General features: G+C 45.5%; 1 protein-coding gene across 31 annotated transcripts in view; it reads left to right on the forward strand.

Moving 5' to 3' along the window:
- Positions 1-23723, forward strand: part of MAGI1 (membrane associated guanylate kinase, WW and PDZ domain containing 1) — a 327075-nt gene that overhangs the window by 280558 nt on the left and 22794 nt on the right. For 21 of the 31 annotated variants that reach the window (XM_048071991.2, XM_048071983.2, XM_048072031.2 and 18 more), the window contains 3 exons: positions 8923-8954; positions 15306-15522; positions 21394-21471. In XM_048071991.2, the coding sequence (XP_047927948.2) occupies positions 8923-8954; positions 15306-15522; positions 21394-21471 (327 nt within the window). The remainder of the gene's footprint in view (positions 1-8922; positions 8955-15305; positions 15523-21393; positions 21472-23723) is intronic. The other 10 variants (XM_067003356.1, XM_067003359.1, XM_067003357.1 and 7 more) reach the window with 1 other exon arrangement.

Raw genomic sequence — 23723 nt, forward strand, 5'->3', positions numbered from 1 at the left:
TTTTTGAGGCACCTTAGTGTTCGATGTGCATTACTAATGTTGATACAAACAGTGCATTTGCAGGAACTAATTAATTAGCCTTACCAGGTCATGCTGGAGTTTCTCAATGCAAGGCATCCAGTTGAAATAGGAAGAGACAAATTCAACTATCGACCTCAGTAAGCCCAAGCACTTCATTTAAGGCCCCAAAACTCCAGATATAAAAATAATATGTATTATTCTGTCTTTTTACCTCAAGCCTCTAGTATTCATATTAATTGCCTTTTCAAAACCCCAAAGGTTAAGAAACTTCAAACAATGCACATATGAGCACCTGACTCCAAAAAACAACAGCTTTATATTTTATTGCAATCCTGATAAGGAAGGAAAATGGGCATTGCTGGAATGTGGGCATTTTAATTGCCTGCAGAATTTCCAGCTCTTGCTGGTGTGGGGCATGCAGTGTGCTGACTCTGATCTGTACGACATTGGAGGCACAAGTGTTTTCCCCCCAGCTACCCTTCATTAACTCCGTTTGATTCTCTTCTAGAAATGAGTAAGCAAATGGAGAGATGCCGGAAATCTGCTTTTTGGGTCAGCGTTAGTTTTGCATCAGTTGCCCTGCATTTCTGTGGCAGCACGGCCTTTCTGTGCTGTAGCATGTGTCCCCCAGACATGTGTGTCGCCGAGCTCCAGAGTCACCGGGAAGGGCAGAAGAGCACCGAGCAGTTGCTGATTCATTGCATGGCATTTTGTAACATGCTAACATGCTTTGCCTTAATTTTAAGGGCTGAGGTAATTTCCTAAAGTTTTGAGCTATTTCATGAAGTGTGCCTGGAGGCCAGGAGGAAACCTGTACTTTGATTATTAAGGAGATGAGCGATTAACATATTTGGATTAACAACATCATTTCAGGTTCGCATAATGCTGCACGCTGACAAGGCGATAGCGGCGCTGTGCACGTTACACACTTGGCTGCCTTTCTGTGGCACTGGATCTGCTTTAAAATCAGTAAGAATACCAAAGCGATTGCTGAACGCTGGAAGAAAAAATGTCTGAAATCTTCTCATCGGGATGTTTTATTGCATGAACCGCCTTATCTGTCAGAAAGCAGCTCGTTCTTAGATGAGAACAAAACTGGGGGTTGCTTAGCAAATGGAAGGCGAGAGCTCTGAAATTCTTCCCAAAGCCTTTTGTTCTCCCCAGCTTGAGGTTTTGAAAGTTGTGGGTTTGTTTTTTTTCCGCCTCATGTTTTGATTTGGTTTTGGTATTAAATGCCGAAGTGGTAGAAGTGGAGCAACTCAAATCCACGCAGCGTTGGTCTCTATCAAATGTGATGTGCTGTAACACAAGGTGGCACAGCAGAACCTAGTGCTAGGCATTAGATAAGGCAGATTTAACTAGGGATGTGCCTCCCACATCTTCATCAGGATTTGCACAGCAGGAAATGGAGCAGACTTGGAGCTGTGCAGCTCAGAGGGTTTTATTCCACCCAGTTTTTCCTCCTACCCGTTTGTGCTGCCTGTGTGGCATTTGGGTGTGAGTGTACTTGTAAATAAGGAGTTTTTATCAGCCACGCTGCAGGTGGGTGCGGTGGCTGCTGCCCTGATTTGGCATTATAATAACCAGTCATAACAGAATTAATGAGCTATCAGAAATCCAAGAAAGGGCTTTGTTTATCACTGTAATTAACTACATTTGGAGAGTCATTAAAAGCAATAGCAGGTAGGCAAAACGGAGGAAGAAGGATAGTGTTATAATGTACTAGTGGATGGTTTTGTTCTGAGACAGATTGTTTTTAAATATATACCCTTGTGTTTCTAAGTCTTTTCTGAATTTAATTGTGGATTTTAATTTTTTTTTCCCTACCCAGCATCAGGATTTCCTTTTTCTTCCTTTCTGTGTTTCTTTTCCTTGATCAGGTGTGATGGTGGTAGGAATTAGGACTGTACCAGCCTTAAGGCCCTGGTAAAGCGGCGCCTTTTGTGTTGCCAGGAGCCTGCAGCGTGCCGTGTCGGTCCGGGAGAGCTGGCAGGCAGGTAGACCAGAGGAACTGGGTGGAGGACGCTGAGCTTCAGGGCACTGGCGCAGCTGGCTGAGGATGCTGGGGACACAGGAAGGTGATATTGGGAGGGATGTGGCAGGCGGATAAGGGTCCCCAGAAGTTTTGTCTCCATCCTTATCCTCAAGGGTTAGTTTCTGAGATGCACAGTTACAGATATCGAAGTATACTGGGTTACTGATCCATTTTTATAGAGAACTGTATTGTAAATTGATAAAGTCATGGCAAATCTGTTGTCCTCTAGTAAAAAAATTCTGTCTTGTGCAATGTGTGCATGTGCATACCCCAGGACAGAATCTGGCTGAGCATGCTGTAAATATTATCATATTACTAAGGGATGTTACTTACTAATAGCAGCAGCAAACTAATGCCAGGAGGGCCCTATTTGCAGGCATCCCCTTTGTACAAGCTACTGACCAAATATGAAATAAGAGAACCTGCCGTAAACCAAACAGGTTCGAGCATGTGGATTTACACCTTTTAACGGTGCTGCAGTAAGTCTGAAGACAAACACCCTCAGGAGATAACTCTGGATGTGACAACAGCAAAATAAGTTTTTTCCTCTAGCAGCGTGCTCCGTGCTGAGCTTGGAGAGGCACCTGAGATGGGCCTCCGGGTGTCACCTCCCTTTGGTGCCCGCATGGCCATGCTCTGGGACAGCCAGCTGAGGAGATGACATTTGGGACTGGGCCTCTCCAAGCTAGAAATCAAACCCCTGGTTTATTATCACTTAATTTCAGGGACAACAGAAATTGTAGCGCACTGAAAAAAATGTGACGTGCTCTAAAAGTAAAGCACGCAAGTCGTAGGTTTTGTGGGCTTGTGGTAAAGGGTAAGTAGCTTCGTGCATAGCCACTTTAGTATATGGAAATACATATAAATTGATATTGTGTACGCATGTAAATTTATATTATGTACACATGCGCTTGCACATATGTATAAAGGACACGAAGGTTTCTAATTACTTTCCAATTCTGGTGCTCACCTTCTCAAATTCCTGATGTTTAAGAAATTTAATGTCTATGTACATATTTGTTTAAATATTAACAGAGATTTTCATTTAAGCAAATGACTTCAACCGCTCAAGCTTTAGGAAGAACTCTTCATTTAATGAGCTTCATAAATAAAATTCTAACAACTGCTGACATGCTTCCAGCCATTGGCTGGATGGGTAATGGTTGCACTAATTCTCAATCACTTTATTATCTTACTGTCTTGGCTTTACCGTATGTATCTTACTACATAGTTAAATTTATATTTTTGTAGTAATTAAATAGCATTTTATTGGCCTATATCTTCTTTATCACTTCTGCAGTCAGTTCTGGTTTGAGATGCTGCAAATATGACTGGATTTGCAAATGAAGGGAATTGTTTTGCATCCTGACCGAGAATGACTAATTGAAGTTAATACAATTAAACATCTTTAGAGCACCTAAAGCTGAAATTCTTGTTAATGGTGATAATATACTATGCCTCATTATGCTTTTTGCTAGTGCCAGTGGGTTAATAATGCCCGAGATGGTCTCTTGAAAACAACCCATTCCTAGCATTAGCATTCAACATTAGCATCAGAAACGTGGCATTTTTCACTTTATTTGATAGCTACCAAACTTGATTTATGGCAGGGCTAAATTCCTTCAGTGTGAATTATTCTCTCACGTAAAGCTTGCATTGCAGAGCTGATTTTCTTGCTAGCACAGCGATGCTCTTGTTATGCAGATCACAATGATGGGCAGGAAAGTTGTCCAGGAAGGAGGCAGGGGTTTTCTTCTTGGTGGAGCTCCTTACGGCTGTGTGCAGACTTGGGTCTCTTGCTGCCAATTACTCTGGTGCGTTTCCTTGATCTTTGTTCACTCTGGAAAAGATCAACTTCCCTCCATTTTTTGTTAGATAGTTTTTGTCCTTTATTAAAAATTCTTTGGCAACGGATTATACAGAATCAAGGGGATTGCTTTGTCACTACCACCTCGTCTCCCCTGCCCCCAGCAGCACTAATGGCCATTAGCGTTAATTATTTAGAGTTCCTTCTTTTGCACACAGAAAACAGTGATCAATGTGCAATGCCATATACTGTTGTGTACCCCCTGATTCCGGTACTTTACCCCTCATCTTTCGCAGTGTCTGTTTCCTTTGATACAGCCTTTGGCTTTTATTCAGCACAGTGTAAGCAGCACTGTTTAGAAAGCTAGTTATTATTTTTTTTCCCAGGCAGGAATGTTTTCTCTGCAAACGTTAACCTTGTGACACAATCTGAAATGTTTCTTTTCTTGTGTTTTTATTCATCTCCACCTAATTTTCAGCTGTTGTGCATTCTGGGCTGCAGACCACACAAAGGCAAAACCAAATGGGTCGCCTCTTCACCTGGGCTCACCTATGACGTTTTTGTTTTAGGATGCAGGTGGTCCACAGGGTGTCCAGATTGGAAATGTTAAACAGTCATGGGAAGCGAAGATCCTGTCTCAGTTGTTCTGTTTCGTCATGTGCAAAAACACCCAAACACTGGAAAGTGTTGAGCAGTTGCCACAGAGATTGTTAGCAATAAAATAAATAAGATGATATATCTAGGTTCTGGGTGGGCTCTTAGCGACTTTCAAGCACCTTTGTCCTGTGGATGGGTTGTGCGAACTGGTATTGTTCCAACTTCAGCTGGATCCCGTTGAAATACATACCTATAATACGATAATATAAGTATAATACCATAAATATATATTTCAATTTTATGTGTGTGTGCATATATCTACATATATTTATGTTACAACATATATATATGTGTGTCATATACATGTATATAAATATATATATTTGTTGGTGGTAGAGGGAGAAGTGTTCGCTCCAACTGACATTCGCATAACTGAGCTGTACAGAGGGGATGACTGGATGTCTTCCTTAAGACTCAGCCTTTGATCGTTTTAATCCACTGTGTCTCAAATGTGATGTGTCTGGTGTCCATCTGGGTAATTTTTGAACATCTGTGGTCTTCTGAGGTCTGTCACCATAGTCCGGCCCAGGTTATGGTACAGGTTTGTAGTTAAATATCGCGTTCTGTATGTGCTCAGTGAAACAGGATTTGCCACGTGTTGTGGTCTGCCCATGCTACTTTGGTTGCATGAAGACAAAAGGGTTGAGAAAATGTTCTTGTACAAATTGAGGACCACTGCGTGTGACAAACAGCAGCACCTGGGGGTGACTTCCCTGTTTTGGCCCTGGGCTCTCCCATGACCCCATAGCGTGTAGGGTTGGGGTGCTCACAGCTTCCCAGCACCAAAAGGTTTACCGCAGAAGACTGCAAAATTATCACATGCTGAATAATATGAAAGGAACTGGCTTGCAACCTTACTGCGTGCACTGCATCATTCACAGCATAATTTGGTGTCACACAGCAGAATATTGCCCGTGATGGGTAAAGACATAAAGAATGCTGCAGTCATGGTACAAAACTTGCTTAATGATTTGCATTTTTTTCCCTGCGTTACAAAACATAGTTGAGCAGATGGATGCAGCCAGCTGTACATAGAGCTTTAGGGAGTACTGGAGAAAAAAGAGAGAGGTTTCGTTAAGATAAATGTAATAATCTCTGTGATAATTAGTTTAATTTAGATCCTTGCATCTGACTCATTTTTGACTAACCTTGTATGAAGCCTTTCTTCCCTTACTGACGAGTCTGCGAATTTAGTGTGATTACAATCCCTTTTTTTGTGCTTGTGGATTGCTCGCTGATCACTGGTATTTTTCATTAAGCAGTTGCTTTATTACATTGTTATTTAGAGGAGAGTAATTTGTGTTTTCTAATTAATTTAATTCCAGTCACATTCTGTAAGTAGCTACAATGAGCCCATTCAAGGGGGTTTGGGTCATATTGACATTGTTTACCAGATGTGCCGGTTTGTTTTAAAACACTGTTAACTCTGCGATGACACCAGCCCCGCTCGCTTGCACTGCTCTGCCTTCCGTCTTCTCTAATCTGCACCTCCAGAAGCCCCCAAGATTAGGAGATGCATTTACCGTGCTGGTTGGAGATGTCCACGTGGATTAAATCACAGCGGAACCGCACTGCCCACAGTGTTGGTACAACCATTGCTACTCCCTTGTCAAATTTGAGCGGGGAAAGGCAGCAAAGCCTTGTGGCTTCTCTAGCTGGGGGTATGAATGCCGTGACTGAGCACCAAAAATTGGCAGAAATGCCAGGGAGATGCAAAGCGTTAAGTCCACGTGTGGTCCGTCTAGCTCTGAAAACTCGTGGGAAGGCTTCAGGAGAGGATGGGCAGCCTCCAGGATGCGCACAACCAGGCAAGGCACAGCATGAGCAGTGCCTGGGTGGCAATGGGATGCGGTTAACGTAATAGAAAGATGAATGTTGTAATTCAGAGTTGACACCATCCCGAATTCAGAGGCGTGGGCACTTGCGTATGCTGTAAGCTTTTGGGAAAGCTCATCGTTTCCTTGCTTGTGGCGCTCCCAGGAGCTGGGGCTTATGCAAGCGCCCTGCGTTCGTCACTGTTAAATAGCACATCCTTTCCATCATCTGAGCATGAAAACTACGTGTTACACCTATCATTTGCTCGTTTGGCCTGCTGCGTCAAGAACCGAGTCCCTAATTAGGTGAATAAATAACTTCGTTACAGGAAAATGTACAGGCACGTCATTCCCCTGACTGTAAGCCTGTCCCACGAACAGCTAACAATATTTGTGAACGTGTTCTGCAGCCACTTATTTTAGTAAAAAGTCAATTACTGCAAATTCTGCAGCAAACACTGGTACAGAGCAGTAACACCGTTAAGATTCATCAGCCTCTAAAGGACCTGCCAAACAATGGCCTTGTGGGCATTTTCCATCATTTTTCAACCATTTTCCATCTCTTTTAGATTGGAAAAGTTAAAATTAACGACAAACTTTGAAGAAAAGGTTTGTTCGGTAGCTCATAGTTAGTAAATTTTAACATTTAATGGTTGTGATGCAATACACTAAATTCTGGTACAGTTTGAACTGACGGCCCAGCTGCATCTCAGCTTTATATTTTGCAAGGGACATTTAAATCGCTGCAATACTTCTTCCGGCTCATGTTGGTCTGCCAAGGGTGCGTGCATGCAAGGAGCTCTGTCCTACCTATTGATTTAATAGGGAAGAGCATCTCTTGGAAAGGAAGAGTAAACGTGTGTGCGTGCATGTGGAAGGAGGGGGAGAGAGAATTCCTGTCCATGTGCTTCTGTCTATGATAAATGATGCCTGTTAAAAATGTGGCTCGCCGTGTACGTTATTAGTGCTTTACTCTTTAAGTCTATTATGCAAACCCAGTCACTGCCAGCGGAAACGGAGCTGCAGCCTCAGTTGTTCAGTTCAAACAGTTTTGATGTTTCGATGTCCCTCGATCAATCAGTGCCTGGAGGGGTATCTGCTTGTGCCTGGGAGCGCACCGCGGTGACGTGCAGAGCGCGGATGTTCCTCAAAAGCAGAAAACATTTCATTTAAAATGCTCGTTACAGTTTTCAGCCCTGTCTGCAAGCAGGCAGCAGTGAGCTCTGTTTATCGTTTTTAATTGTGGATCTTCCCTATTCAGAACTAACATTTCCCTAATTACCTTAAAATGAGCTTCTTCCTAGGCACATTTGTAATTCGCTTGCATCACTTATTTTATTCTCTGTGCAAAAGTTAGACGAGGGCATGGTTTTTAGCACAGACAAAATGCATGAAGTAGAAAACATAATGTGGCATAAATGCCACATAAATCACATCCTAAAGACAAAAGCAGATTTCAGACGTCTGAATTACTGAGCACTTAGTGTGGAGGGTAATCTGTGCTTTAGTTTATGGTTCTTTTCTGGAGTGCCACGCAGAGCAAAATGGGGGGGCTCCCTCTCCTCCGGCAGCAGAGGAGGAGGAGGACCATGTGCGGCATGCCCAGGAGACAGCTTTTCCTGCACTGGGGGTAAACTCCCCCGGACAAGCGTCTCCTTTGCTGGGAACGGAGCCACGCAGAAGTAGTCGGTACAAATCCCACTTGAGTTCCTTGGCTCACGCTCATCACAGAGCGAGCAAGAGGCAGCTCCAAAATGCAGAATTGTCCTTGAAAAAACCTTCTCTCGGGCCATCCCAGTTGTTCCTTCCTTTGCATCGCCTCCAACCTGTGTAAGCCCCCCTCTTCCCTAGCATCCCCCCCAGGGTCAGGACGCTGGCAGCGTTGTTTTCAAGCCACAGCTCCCTGAAATTGTAGCTAACAGATAAAATCTCTGGCTTCAAAGATTTGTACTTAGGATGGACAGGAAGGAAACGTGTTTTCTCAGCGGCTTTCACGCTTTCAGGGATAAAAGCTCACTCCCCTGTGTGCTTTTGTTTTCCTTTGCCCAGCCGGCACCTCCCAGCTCGAGCCAATGTAGGTTTTTCTCTCCAAAAAAAAAAAATCTATTTCCAGAGAAATACTTTTTAAAAAATCAACCTGTTCCCCCTGTGCTGCTGTGATTGGCCCGGTAAAATCGACAAGGCGATGGCGTCAAAAGGCAAACATCCTCGGCTTCGTTGGGAGCCGAGGCTCCCGTTAAGCCAGGGGGGGAGCGTTGGCGATTCTGCCCAGGCGCTGGGGCTCGCTCGGCGCCTGCCGCGGGCTGTGGGTTTCTCTCGCAGCCTGCCGGCTGCTGCGGCGCAAGGCAGCACAGCTAATGCAGCGCCAGCGCTCCCCCCGCGCCCTCGCTCCCGTCTCGCGCTCGCGCTGCCTCTCCCCGGGCTTTTGATTCGATATGAACAGACTGGGAACTCCGGCGCGAGAGGGAAAGCTGCCCTAACTCTGCAGATGGCCACGTTCGGATGAAAACACCTAGGCGGTTTTTCTCTGAGGGAAGGTAACGTTTCGCTGCTAACGCTCATTTTTTTCCCTTGTTGCCATTTTTCAGGACTGCCGGTCCCAAAGAAGAGCCCAAAGTCGGTAAGCACTTTTTTTTTCACCTACTATTTTTGTCTGTCTGTCTGCTTTGAGGGAGGAGGGGGTGAGTTTGGTTTGTTTTTGTTGCGGGCTTTGGTGGCTTTAAGTTGTCTTTCTGTTGCAGCCGTGATTACCTTGCGCAGCTTGTGCTGCATGGGGAGACGAGAGCGGGATGCAGTGCAGAAGAGGGGCTGGTTTGCAAATAAAGCCTCAGGTTTACAGATCCCCTTCCCTGGCAGATGAGCTTCTCTCCTGTTTAACTTACCAAAAAAAAGAGCTATTGTTTCCTTTTGGAAAGATGGGAGGCTCCACCTTCTTGCCAGATAGCGGTTTCTGTCGGGTGTTTGTAGGCACCGACCTTTTCCATTAACTCCCTGAGTTTTCCCGAGCACCCTCGGCTGAATTATTGACAGAACGTGACAGCATGTACCTTGCCGAGAAAGACAAAGCCCGACCGGAGCGTGTTTGCAGTTTCATGTGAATGCAGGCAGCTCTCCGAGTGCTTGCTCTGGAGGCATTTTCCTTCTGAGCAGGATTGTGCTGCAGGTGTGAGTTTTGATATTACAAAGAAAAAAATCGGGCATTTTCTTGTCCTGCCTGATCTTATTTCCATGTAAAGCTGTTTGCCGGATGACATGTTAGCTAATAGCGTGCTAGCTGTGAGCTAAAGTGTCATTAAAGCTCCGTGCACGATATTGTAGAAAAAAAAATTAACGTGCTATTTATATGCAACGAAAAGAAATGCGTTATTTTTAAAGGGAATGGAGCACTTAAGCTTGAAAGTTTCCAGTTTGCTGATGAGAGGAAGGGAGAAAAAGAGCTTTGGGGAAGCAGAGTGCATGAGGTCTTTGCTGTGCTGCGAGACCGTGCGAAACTTCACCGACACTCCCCCCGGGTGCCAAAACCTGCAGCTGGGCACCCGCCGCCTTGCTGCAGAGCTGGGCGAGAGCCTCGCCAAGGGTCTGAGCAGAAGGCTCCCTCTTTCCGTACGAGTTCTCTGTTCCTCCCAAAAGAAAGCCCTGAAATAATTAATGTGATTCTGATGGCTTAGGGCAGCGCTGATTAAAGTCACGTGAGCCCAGGCCTGTGCCGTTGTCAGCTCGCATTAATGCGGAGAGGCAGAAGCACGGGGTGTGCTCCCTCGCAAATCGCGGGCATGTCAGACCCTGTGCGCTCGCCTCTGTGTCGTATGCGGAGATTAATTCAGCCCTCGGTAAGACAGAAGCCAGCGTGTGAGATGTACGCGGCTGGCACGTTTCTTTTCTCTGCCTGTACATTTTTCCCCGGTCGGAGCGGGAGCTGCTGCACTCGCTTCGAAGTCTGGCTGCCAGCACTAAACCAGCCCTGCTGAGCGAGTCTCGGGCTTTGCCCCACGTGTGTTCGGAGTCGGGGAGCTGGCTCCTGCCAGCAGACACCTGTCTGGGGGGCAGTGATGCTCCCTGAGAGTCTGAGCGGCAGCAAAATCAGGGTAATCCTGCCTCGGGGAACAAAGCCACTGCTTGCAAACAGGTGCAGCACTGCAACGGCGGTTTTCCTCCTACTTTTAGCTCGGAGGAGTTGGCCAGCCCTGGAGAAGCAGCCCCTCGCATGCCTCTCCTGAACCCATCACCTTGCTCTAGGCTCCCTCCAGTACATTTTACTACAGCCCCAGGCGATGCTGTCGCATCTGAAGCCGAGGATTCACGAGAATCTGAGCCTCCTATTCCCGCTGCCTGCCTCCTGTTCCCGCTGCCTGCCCGCGGATCATTTGCATCGGCAATTAGCCGCGCCGTGTTGCACCGCTGCACCACCACGCTGCTGCATTGCGCGGCAGCTCCAGCGAGCGGCCGCCCCTCGCGGGGGCACAGCGGGCATGTGGAGCCCCTGCCACCATCCCCGACATCGGTGACGTGCAGGGGCTGGGCACAGAAACCTGCAGCAAAACCCCTCGGGGAACCCACGGGCAGGGAAAAGCGCTCTTGTCCTGGCGGAGCAGAGCCAGGCCTGCCCGCTGCTGTGCTCCCCGCTGAGCACAAGCTCAGGTCTTCATCCTCTGCTCCTCTCTGCTCAAGTGAAAAGCCCGCTCTGGTTACCCCCTGTCCTTTCCCAAATCCTTGGTGCACTCTCGGCTTACTGTCTGCAGCTGTCCCTTTCTTCCGCAAGCCCTATTTTCAGCTGTCAGCCCCAATCCCGTGTTCCCAAAAGGCTGACTTCAGGCTGTTGGGCACATCCCAGCTTGGAGAAGGTGTCGGAGGCCCCTGGCGAGGTTTTGTTCATGCTGGAGCTGTGGCAAGGTCTGGGAATACTTTGCTACCTTGAGCTCAGTTTTCCTGGGTTGTATTTTTCAACCTGTGCATCTTCTGATGAGCTTTGTTGTGTTTCTTTTATTTTAGGGAGGACTTTTTAACCTTGGTGAAAGAGCCAAATTAGATTAAAAAAATATATCTTGCGAGCCAGATCTTCAGATCTTGAAGTTTGCAGCCAAACAAGGGACTGGGCACTTCCCTCCCCCTGCACTGCTACCAAGGATGCATCCACAGCAGCTCTCTGTGCTGCTTTGTTTCCAGTTTCCCATTGATTCATCTTTAAATGCAAATGGACAGTACCTTTGTATTGACTGTCTGGGGATATAAATTTTCAGCGTGAAAGTTCCGTCTAGCGTAGCAATTTCCCCTGCAATTATCCTGGTATAACATGGATGAAAACAAACTTTTCTCTTCTTTTCTATTTCCTTTTTTTTTTTTTTTTTTTTTTTGCTTGCATCAAAACACTCCACAAGGGGGCAAAGATTCTCATTCCCAGCTCTGCTTGCTGTCACCGCCAGCACCAGCTTCTCCAAAATGCTCTCGAGCACAAACTCTGCAGCTCGATCAGCGGCAGACAAGATCACTGCAGGGAAAGTGCCAAGCTCTTCCAAAGAGCTTACTTTTCTCTCGGTACAACGTCAGCCTGGCTGAACTGTGGCCCAAAGTGCAATTCCTGTGCACAGCCTGTCCCTGCAGAGAGACTTGCCGCGTATTTTGGGTGGCGAGGCAGTACCTGGGGCTCCGCTTCGTGCCCTGTTTTTGTCAGGAGAAATCGCTTCGCAGCACAATACGACACATCCCTCTCCGTTCAGAGAGCGTTTTTCCCCACCGTGTAATGCCGAGGGAGCCAGCAGCTCTCCCCTCTTGCCGTTTCATGCCTGGGGACTCCTGTGCCAAGCCTTTGGTGTGGGCTCGCTGCAGGACACGTTCCCTGCCACCGCCGCCTCTCCGCTGTGGGTTTCTCGTCCTGCCGCAGCCGTACAGGGCCACAGCCTGTTAGTGCCCCAGCCCTGTCACAGGCCTCCGTTGTTTTAGCAGTCCCCGTACAAAGTAACAGCTGATTGCTCTTTAGTTTAGCACGAATGACCAATGGGGCTCTGCCGTGTGGGGATCTGCAGCATCTTTCAGGCTCTCGTACGCTTCTGTAATCAGTTTTCCTCCTGCGTCCCTTGAAGACCAACAGCTCCAAGCTCCTCAGCTGAAGATTTGAAGGCCTTTGCTTTTTGCTTCCCTCCCTGTCATCAGAGGATGGCGAGGTGCTCAGTGCTCAGGGACTCACGGCGGGGTCAAGGAATCCTAGAAGGCTGCCATGTCCCAAACACTGACCGCTGCTGCCTCCTCTTCCCACTCGAGAGTCAGGGGTGCTCTTGCTGGCGTGGGTATCTCAGCGCCCCATGCTTTTGTAGCTGCTGTCAAAGTCAACACGGTTCAGCTGGTCTGCTTCTCTTTGCCCTGAAAGAGGTGGACAGCGAGAGCATCGCGGGGTGAGGTCTGCAGAGGTCCGGCCCCCAAACAGCCCCTGCTCACCTGGCCCTGGCTTGGCTGCCTTCTGCCTGTGTGGGAGCTGCTCGGTGTGGGCAGTCGGACCTGGACCCAGGAGGATGGGCCCCAAAGCTAGGAACAGGGCAGGAAGCAGAGGATTCCACCAGTGTAATGTTGGCTCAGCTCTCTGGGGAAAACTCAGCCTTTGCACCAAGGCGCAAACTCCATCGTCTGGCCAGTCCCTGTTTCAGGAGCTCCTTCGGAGCTGAAGCTGATGCAGCACGTGAAAAGATGTTTGTGTCCTAATCTAGTGATGTGAGAGTCGATTAACGTTGTCTTGAATTAATTTAATTACATATATCCATGATTTCTGTGGTTGTCTTCCCTTTTCTCTGCTCCCTTCTTCAACTCCCAAACTGAGATATTTCAGGCTTTTAAAAGTATTTTTGTTTGGAAAAACAACTGTCCCTCGGAAAAAGTTTTCCCCTATTTCTTGGAAAATGTCCGTGTATTTGCAATTGCAACCCTGGTTTAATTAGAGGTGGTTTTGCTTGAGATGAGCTGACACTTCCATTTGCAACCCAAATAGAAAACAGAATTCGTAGTTTGTTCAGTGTTTAGACCTTCCATATCATAAAGTGAGAGCACTCTTGGAAGTTCAAACTTGGTTTCTCTTTAGATCAGAAAGTTTTCAGAGAGTTCTTAACATTTCCCTGAGGGTTGAATAAAGCTTTACATTTGAGTCCCTCTTCTCTAAGTTCTGTAAACCAGCTAGTTCCAGTGACATTGGCCTGAAGTTTCACAGGATGCTTTTAGTTATTTTAGTAGTTTGGCCAAACAAACAAAACAATCCAGATGGTTGAACTGAGAGCTGTAATGTGTTTTTTTTTTTTGTCTCTTTTTTTTTTTTTAAGTTACAAAGGAGTGATTATCCACAGCATAGATGTTTTTAAACTGCTTCATTTAAAAACTGAAGGGCTGCATGAGTTAGCTTCTTTTACCACTTAAAAAGCTAAAAATGTTTGAAATTGGTTCAGATATTTGTATTTGAAAGTCTGTGGATGAGTAATCACAGCAGGTATGTTTTGTTCAAAATTACTTTAAAGGACAAAGGCAATTTCACATTCTAGTCAATTGAGACATCATTTAAAAAATGCTAGTGGTGGATCAACGACGTGAATATGGGGCTGCGGTGTCAAAGCCATTTGGGCTGTTGGAGCTGGGTTTTTTCTCGACGTAAGCCCAAAAATATGTGCAATTTAAAAAAACAAAAAAAACCAAAACAGGACTACTGTTAAGTCTCAAAAAGGTTGCTTTGATGTGGTGACTTTCTCCTCTGTAATTAATTCAGCCCTGCTGTGATGGAGCTTTGCCCACCCAGGGTTTTGCATTCAGCGTACAGGAGCGGGTCCCCAGACCCATGTGCGCTTCAGCCCCCGTGCTGCCCTGCTCTGGGTTTGCCACTGGCTCTTCCCCCTACCCCGTCTTGTTTTTTTTACAGAAGGGTCTCTCAAAGCAGAGGTTCCCGTTGCAATGTTTTCAGGCACCAGCTGCCAGTAGGAGGTTTTAATTTTTTTTATTTTTTTTTGCCTGAGGTTTCTAGGTAGCGCGTGGGTGACCCCTTGTAGCCAGGGAATGGTGGCCCTTGTACAAGCATCGTGCTGGTTCCCTGCGCAGGTGGCAGGTGGGACTCGACCTGCATGCCAGCCCAAGGTCATCTCCAAAGAGCGTTTAAAAGCCTTTGCTCTACGGTTCGGGGAGCTCTTTTTGAGGGAGGATTTTGCTGCATATTGAGTAGCGCAAATTCTGGCGATGCAAATGTGACTTGTGCTTCATCTGAGCACACCGGTGTGAATTTGAGTCAAGAGTTATGTACCCTGCCTAGCTAAATATTGAGCAGACAGAGCTCTTGACACACTGCTGTTGAATAAGCTTTGAATTTAGCTGGATGCGTTTTTTCCTGTTTTAAAGTGCTCAGTTAAAGCAAGGAAATCAAACAGCAAATAGACATCTTCACATTTGTGAAGGTCTGCTGTAATCCTCAGGATGCTCTGGGGAGCAGAGACATGAAATTGGTACTCTGTTGACAGCCCAGTCATGTTGTGGGGGTTACAGAGGAAAAGTGATCTTTCATAGTAAGGACTGTGCCTGCATCTGTTTCAGGGGGACTGTTTATGTTTTCCCAGTGAAATTTGGTAGTTTTTCTGTTTTCTTGCAAGCTCACGTTAGACCCTAACGTGATTCAGTTTTTCTGACTTACCGTAGGAAAAGAAGAAGTGCTCTGAAACTTGTAACCTATAATGAGCTTTAGATTTGTTTTATGTGCGAGATGCAGAACCGCATGTTTTTTATGATAAATGACTTTGTTTTGCATATCTCTTTCTGTCAGTCTGTCTATCAAAATCTGCCATCAGGGAGTTTAACTGTACCCAGAATTAACTGGTGGCAGCAAAACTGTGATTTATATATTTACTTCTGTGCATGCAGAAACCCTGATCAAAGAAGGGAGAAAAATTGATGGAAAACACCCACTCAAAGACCAATAACCGTCTGTTCTCTCTCTTTCCTCTCGCTTTCTCCCTTCCAGCAACCACTTGAAAGGAAAGACAGCCAAAACAGTTCTCAGCACAGCGTCTCGAGCCACCGCAGCGGGCACACCGCTTCCCCCGTTCACAGCGCGCAGGTGCTGCCGGACTACGCCGCCGCCGAGCCGCCCGCCGCGGATCAACCGGACGGCTCTGGGCAGAAAAAGCCAGATCCATTCAAAATCTGGGCCCAGTCCAGGAGCATGTATGAAAGCCGACGTGAGTATGAAACAGGTGTGGTTGCCAAGGCTACGGCTCTGGCAGCTGCGCTCCCTCTCTCTATTTTCCTTGCAAAGAACTGCATCTTTTAGATTTGTGTTAGAAATATAAGGCTTCGGTTTGTTAATCTCTTATCTGTCAGTGATTTGTACCTCACAGAGTTGCAGCTTCCTTTCTGGTGAGGATTGAAATTAGATCATCTCCAGGAAGGGGCACTTAGACCAAAGCATAATTCTAAGAATCCTATTAAAATTAAAGACCATTTTTTCCCCTTTTTTAGTTTGTTTTTAAATTAAACCGAAGGAGAATTTCAAAGTTTGTTATTTAGATCCTAAGCTCTGTTTGGGGGTTAAGACTCATTGACTGATATGCGCAGGAATTTCAGTAAGGATGGGAAGTATTTAGTTTGCTGAAATTCATATCAGATGCTTTCCAGTCTCACTCTAGGGAGGAGAAAATCCAGCTAAGCCATTTTACTTTAACCAGAGTAGACACTTTAGCAATACAGCTATCAAATGCATATTGTAAATGGCTTTTATGGCAATTAATAATATGCACACTTGTCTATTAGTTCAGCAGGACTTTGGCTCTGCTCCAAGGCAATAAATATGGTTTCAATCAGTTTCTTCTCCAGAAATAAAATAAACATGCTGGCTTTGCTTTAATTGCACTGCTGAAAATGATCAAATCTGCAACAGCTTCTTAAAGAAAGAGTTAAAGAGTATTAGTTCATTTCCGAAAGCAATGGTTCTTTTGGTTACTGTAAGGGGAGATTCAAAGTTTTGGTGCCATGAGAGTATCACCTGGAGTTTGGTTTTATTCTGCTAACTGGAAATTGGTAGAAACGGTCTGAGATGAACGCTACCCCAGAATGAAAAATGGTAGGACTGTTTTTTTCTGACCAAATGAATCACTTCTAAATCTTATGTCCTGGAAAAAATTAAATCATGAGTCACAGTTTCTTGGCTGAAGATGCATCTCTTCAGATTGAATGTCTCAGCAATGCAGTTTGTAGGTGTCTCAGCTTCTGTGCACTGCTTCCTTTCCCTCTCCAGGGACTAGGTGCATTCCTGACCATGCAGGCTCTTGGGTTCAGTCATGCTGATCTACAGTGAAGTGCAGAAACTGAACTTGCACATGCAGCTCATTGAAATAGAAAAAAGGGCAGAGAGCTGAGGAGCAGTGACTTTTCAGCCCGGCAGAGCTGCAGGCAGAGCTCCTCCTTCCCCAGCCCACACGGCCGAGGCCAAGGCTGTCCCATGGCACCAGCATCACCTTTGCTCAGCTCGCCTTCCTGTAGGCACCATGCTGCCGTCTCCTTTGACCCCCTACAGCTACTTAGCTAATTCCTAATTAACAGTTTAGCTCATACTAATTAGTCATTAGTATCAGCTTAGCAGCCTTAACTCCTGCCTGTCTTTCCCGATAAAATCCTGAGGCTGAGACGGAGAAATCCTGAAGGGCACATGCAGGCCGTCATCTTCTGTGGCCACCTCCACTGCCATGTGCTAAATCCTCGCTCTTTCCTCGATGGCTGCAGGTATCTCGTAGAGGTTTTATCCCTGTCTGTGAGTAGAGCCCTTCCAGAGTCTGTTTCACCATCTCTTGACCCGCTGGTTTCCCACACCTCGTCTCTCCCTGTGCCACAACCCTCTCTGCTCAGGCTTTGCTCTAGTTTGGATCTGCTGTGCTCCTTCAGCATCCCTCTCGCAGCTTGCCGTGGCCAGCATCTCTGTGCAGCGGGCCGGTCCTCTTATGTTGCTTCAGTCCTCATCTCCTGCCTCTTTTACCAGATGAGACCTCCCTGTTTGGACATCAATGCTTTTCTACCGCTTTTTTGTCCTCTTGTCATTTCCTTCCCAGGAAGGTGTTTTTTGAGACTTGCTGGTTTCATGCATAAGAGGTTTTTTGGGTAATGTCAAAAGTGTGATGAGGCCATGTCTCTTTGTATTCACGTACCACTATAAGTCTGCAAAAGTCTATGGATTTGAGCCCCTAAGCTGAAGTGAAACTCGTTCCCTGGGGATTAATCTATACTCTTGCCTCGTGGTGGGACTTCGCTGCACCTAACAAAAGGTGAAGAAAACGAGGAACGTGATGGTCTAAGTGAACAAGGCTGCTGGACACGCTGTATTTCCTGTTGCGGTCTGATCCCATAGTGTGACTAGTGGGTTCTTCTGTAGGTCAGTGGTCAGCTCTTGCTCCTTCTTCCACCAAGCCCTCCCCTTTCGTCCTGCTCCCCAGTCTCATGAATGGAGACCGTGGTTCACAGCTGAAACCCAGCACCTCCTCAGCTTGGGGTGAGCCACTGTGTTTCCTTCCCCGTGTTTGGTCTGCATGAGAAGTGGGCAAATATTAGCTGCTCTGTTATGAATGTGAATCATCCCTTGGAGACTTGCTTCCCAAGCACCAGCTGTGTGGCTCTTGGAATGCTCTTGATATGGAAGAAACTAAGCCCTGGGCCTTGAGCTTTGCTCACTGCTCCACGTGTGCTGTTCTTTATGGTTTCACCCAGCTGCAGTTCAGTTTAACTCCAGTTCCTTCTTTGGCTGCAGTGGTACGGTCATATCATTGCGTCTTTGCTTGAGGACCCGTTTCCTTTGGCTTTGGGGCTGAAGTCGGCATCTCTTCTCCCTTGACGTCCATAGCTTTGGGTGCTGGGTGTGACACTCTGCATTCTCCTGATGAAGACATGAGCAGGACTAAATGAATATCTGTTATACGGTGGGAGGATGCCACCCTTGTGCCAGTGCTGAGACTGGCTGATTAATCCTTTTTGGGGGGTTTTTGGTGGGCCCTAGAAGCCCCTGCTGCCCAAGAAGCCCCAGGTCAGCTCTCCCTGCTGCCCAGTCCAAGGGGCTCTCTGCTGATTCATTGCCTTACATTTTCAATAAGCCTGAAAGGGATAATAAAATGGTCTTTTGAGAGGCAGGTTTTTGAATCCCCAACAAGTGGATTGAAAAACAGCAACAATCCTCTGTGTTGAAGTGTATGACGAAGTGGAGGAGAGAATTTCAGAGCATTAGATCATCATCAGTGTTTTATTTAGTCCCATTTGTGAAATCATTTGAGTATAAAGAGAACATAGTGCAGTTTTTCAAGTGCAGTTGACACAAAAAGGTGAATTCATTAGCCACAGCTCAGCCAGAATTTTTTTTCCCTCAAAAAATAATAATATAAAAAGGTTTAATTCAACGTATGAATACATTGTCTCCAGGATGTTTCTAAGAAGTACTGAATCTATAATGACCACCTACTGCCTTTTTAACTGGGAGTGCATCCCACTGTTATTAACATTAATGATGTAGACATGGGAAGCACACAGGCAACAATTTAATTTTTCAGAATTGGTGAAGAGTGTTCTTCCTTTCTTTGACTATTTTTTGGATCTCTATTTAATAAAAAAGACTATATTTGACCTATCTGGCACGTCTCACTGCAGCCATTGGTAGAGAAGGATTTGGTTCAAATTCAAGTTCAACCCATACTGTTGTAAAAACATGTAGGTTTTGATTTGCCTGATGCATCTTAATATCAGGAGGTGCTCAGATTCTGTGGAGGAGAGCTACAGATGCTGCCTGGGAAAGAGAAAAAATAAAAATAGAAGGAAGAAAAAATAAGCTGGAATTAATAATGCAAAGCTGAGCACTGACTCCATAACCGTGTCTGGACTTTGGCTGAATGGCAGCAGATGAGAACTGCAACTTTAAGTTCCTTAACATGCAGCTCCCCTAAGTGGGGGGATCAGGCCCCCAAGGTGCTCAGGGCTCGGGCTGCTGTCCAGGAAGGCTTAAATTCAAGCTGTAAATCCAAAGAGACTTGGATGCTTTAAGGCTAAGGCTGAGCTCAAATGGTCTGCTGCAATCTGGCCCAGAGTTGCAATACTTACTGGATTAAGACTTTGTGTTGAGTGAATCCGAAAACAGATCATTTGGTGGCAATAACAAATGCACTCTTTGCTGGTGCTAAGTTTCAGCTGGCTGAGCTCCGCTTGATGGGTAACTCATTGCTGCTCATGGGAGATGTGTACATGAATCAGAGAGAAGGATGAACCCTTAAGGTTTGAAAAATGGAGCACTTCCAAGACCGGGAATGACATGCATGAAGAGCCCTCAGTGAGACAAACAGTAATTGAATAGTTTACCGGAGATCCACAATTCTGAAATCTTGTACTGTTTTATTGAAAATACATTTTTATAATATGCTTTTTATTTTTCAATGTATTATTAAACTTCCTTAAAGATTAACACAATCTGTTGTCAAATTTTTCTCATGTGGCCTGATTGCTTTGCAAAATACCGTATCCTACATATGGCCATCTGTCAAAACAGCAGTGACAAAATGAATTAATCTGAATTGCAGATGTGTTAATGAATCCCCTTGAAGGGCTTAAGTATTTAATTAAAAGTAAAGCAGAACACTATAGATAATTTTTAAAGCTTTTAAAATATTCAAATTTATCTTTAATATTAGAATTTTATTTTCAGGCACATAATTTATTTGGTAGGATTTTCTCTCCCCAAATCTAATTAAAATAATACAAACAAGGCATGACCCCAGTGCGTAGCGTTCACTCACCAGCAATTACATAGAATTAAAAATATTTGCACAATGATACCAAATATGAGATACTTTCTGCCTAAAATAGAAAAGAAAAATTCTCTCAGGAAATTGCAGTCGCCTTCCGATCAGGCTGACTTTAAAGACAATAGTTAGTAAAGGGCCTTTGGTAGGGTTATGTCCTTTTATTACATGAGGAGACAAACGGTTACAATCGTACACTTGGGCACGCAGATGTGGCCATGCCCTTAGAGGATGCCTTGCTAGGAAGGACCGTAGTGCTTGCAGCACGTTGCAGGAGCAGCAGAGGCTGCAGAGCAGTTTACGAAGCTGGCTCGTGAGCAGGCTTTGCTGATGTTCGTCTGGCACCAGCTCGGTCCGTGGCTCAGCCCAGGGCAGTGCATCTTCCCAGACCTCAGACTTGGTCTTCTTGGCAGGAACATGCTGCAGCCTTCTCTAAAGCTTTCCATGCAATCAGAAGGGCTGATGAAAAAGAAAAGACAGAAAATTTGCAATTTTCCTGCACCGGGATAGTTTAGAAAGCGGGGCTCTCCAGTGAATATGGAATCTCACGAGACTTACGGCTAAATCACGGGAATTTTCAGCACTGAAACTCTCCATCAGCTCCAGTGAGACTGTTCACTCATAATTTCAAGCTTGTCCTTATATACTTCGCTGAATCTGGGCCTTAAAACTTTTCTACATTGCCAAGCTATGAGTCACTGAAAGTGTTGCTGCCTCAAATGAGCTAGTGACTAAAGCGAACTCATACTGATTATTTCTGAATCCATGTTTTCTTGAAACTGATATCACACCAGGGAGATTTTTTATATATATAACGTGAGATAATTACTAAGGTTTGTATAGGAGAAATTTAATTAAAAACACTGCTAATTAACCACTGATTTCATTGTTCATCACTATGTATTTAGAATTTCTTTTAACATTAGAGAAAGCGATTTCCATTTGGAAAACTTATTGTGTCATGATGTTGAATATTTTTTGGTAGAAAAGTATTTCCAAGGTGTTCTCAAATAGATTCCTCCTCTGAGAACAAAAAAGGTCTCTCAAATGTACCTGCATGCATGTGAATAAATGTATAAACTCACATGTGTGCGTATAATGTATCCCATGTACACAGACATGTGCAAATAGACGTGAAAGTTGGTATGTAATTATCCATGGTAGCTATAACCTTAGCAATTACATGCATGAAAGCCTAACACTATCCATACAGTCTAAATTAATTAAATGAACTAACAAGAAAGCAGATACATTAAGCTTTGCAAAACTGTAAAATTAATGTTACAGCTATGTCACCTTCGCCTGCAACTGGACTGAGCAAGGGTGAGAGAGAGAGAGAAATCAATTCCACGAGTTTTGGAGAATGTAAGACTGTGCCGAGAATGTATCTGTGTCTTGTGATGTCTTGTTCTGGTGTCATTGCTGCTCTGTGGCGGGGGGCTCCTCTTCACCGCGGGCGTCTGGCGGGGCCGTGCGCCGAGGTTAGCCGTGGAGGTGCAAAGCATTTGCTTGACTGTGTACTGGCTGGCGGCGGATCCCACGGGCGGTGGTAGTGGGGGCATCACCTTCCTGTTCCCATCACGAAACGGCGCTCGCCTCCCCTTCCATTCTGTCTTCTGGCCCCAGCAGAACTCTTCTTACCACTTTTGCGACGCTCTCCAGGCAGTCTGTTTTAGGACAGGATGAGCAGACTGGCAAATTTTACCCATTTGGGCTCTGTAGGTGATTTTTCTGAAAGAGTCAGACAGCTTAAGATCAGGTCAAGGTGCAAAGATGTTATGAATGACGCCTGGAGGCCACTTTTCGTTCATTTTAAACGTATAAGTCCAGCAGCAGTATGACATTTTCTAAGTAGGGAAGGTGGCTCCTCGAAAGCACTACTGAATAGCAGAGAACCTAAGGTGGTTCTCCAGCGTGGCCACAGTTAGCGGCAGGCAGTCCTACTTCGGCTGTGTGGAAGCACGGAGGTGGATGGGGTTTTCTCAGTGCGTCACCGTACTGCAGAGCTGGAGCAAAAAGCGGTAAAAGGGGTTTTGTTGGGTTCATACTCACGCTGTGTAAACGTGTGCTGTCTGTACGTTTGTATCTGTGTTTCACCCTTCCGTAATCCTCCCAGCAGAAGGAGCATTACGGGACTGAGCTTGTTCCTTGGGGTCCATATGAGTTGTCTTTGTGTTGCTGTGGGTTGGCCCCGCCGTTACACCTCGGCTCGCTGCTATCTCCAGCGGCCGCTAATGGGCTAGCTGGTACCCGAACCGGGAGCATACGGCATCGTTCAGGGAGGCTGGAGAGCTGACAAATGGGAAGGTGTTGAGAGATGCCGAGAAAAACGGGCCCACGCTGAAGCTCTCTGCAGAAGCCATTTTGCCTCTGACAGATCCAACACGCGCTATTAATTGGTTGGGGCCAGCCTTTGCCAAAAAAGCCTACGAAGTGCTAGAGAGGCGCTTCCGAGTGTGTCTGCTCTTCACGCTCCCACTCGCTGAAGGCAGTGACAAACAGCAATTAATTCATTGTCTGTGTTCTGCTGTTGTGCCGCATTTCCCTGGGATGGCAAGCTGCCTCCAGCCTGCTAGTTTTAACTGATGAACAATGCGGGCTTCCAGCGCGTTCAGCACCTGGATGTTCTGTAATTGTAGCTGGGCAAAAAATTAGCCTCGAGCTCAGTAAGGTAATGTGCACAGGTCTCAAGCTCAGTTTGTAACTGCAAACAATTAAAATGTGAAAATATTGTACGTAAAACCAAGGGCTAGAAACCGATATGAATGAGTATGTCAAACCAGCCGTGTGCCTGAGCACTCACCTGCTCTTTTAATTTTTAGTATTCCCAGGTCTTGAATTCCTATTGTATTTTAAGCCCGTTGGTGAGTCACTGAAGAGAAGGCATCAGAGCCAGAGAAAAGTCTTAACACTGAGAAGCCCCAAAAGAGCAGACCCAAACCAACAGGCACCGACAGTGTAAAATGCAGTCAGGGCCCAGGCTGACACTCACTGATGCCAGTGGAAAACATCCCGTTTACCGGCTCGTAGATACAGAAAACTAGATCGTGTTTTATCGAATGTGTTGCATCCTGTATCTGAGTTGCACATACTGAAATTATGTTTCCGGATGATATGCTTTAGTTTCTTTACTAAAGATACAGGCAGCTGACTTGTAAAGGAATAGCTTTTTTGATCGTTAATTATAAATTCTGGGAGGGGATCATTACAAAATTAATCAATGTTATAGATACTAACCAATAAATATTAAATGAACCTGAAGTTGTCTTCTGATACGATTTAATGTTAGCAATTAATTTTGCATTTTTAAAAAAGGGATGAAAGCAACCATGAATAAGTTAATGTAAAATATTACTGTTCAACTACACTTCAAGGTTAGTACTTCACAGTATGCAATATTCATTGTAAAAACCTTGCTGGTGTTCTACGCTAATGAGTAGGTAAGGCTGGTCTCTTTTTTATGTTTCCAGCTGTTTTTGTCTGTTCATTGGTTTAATAAAACCTGTACATGAGCAAGTGAAAGTCTGGAGAGCTGCACTGTTTTGAGAGGACCCCTTCTGTTTTCCACCAGCTGGGGATCTGTCCTGTAGTTATTTAAAGCAGTGTCAGTAGACGGA

Source organism: Anser cygnoides, chromosome 10, assembly GCF_040182565.1.
Source record: "Anser cygnoides isolate HZ-2024a breed goose chromosome 10, Taihu_goose_T2T_genome, whole genome shotgun sequence".
NCBI classification, from domain to species: domain Eukaryota; kingdom Metazoa; phylum Chordata; class Aves; order Anseriformes; family Anatidae; genus Anser; species Anser cygnoides.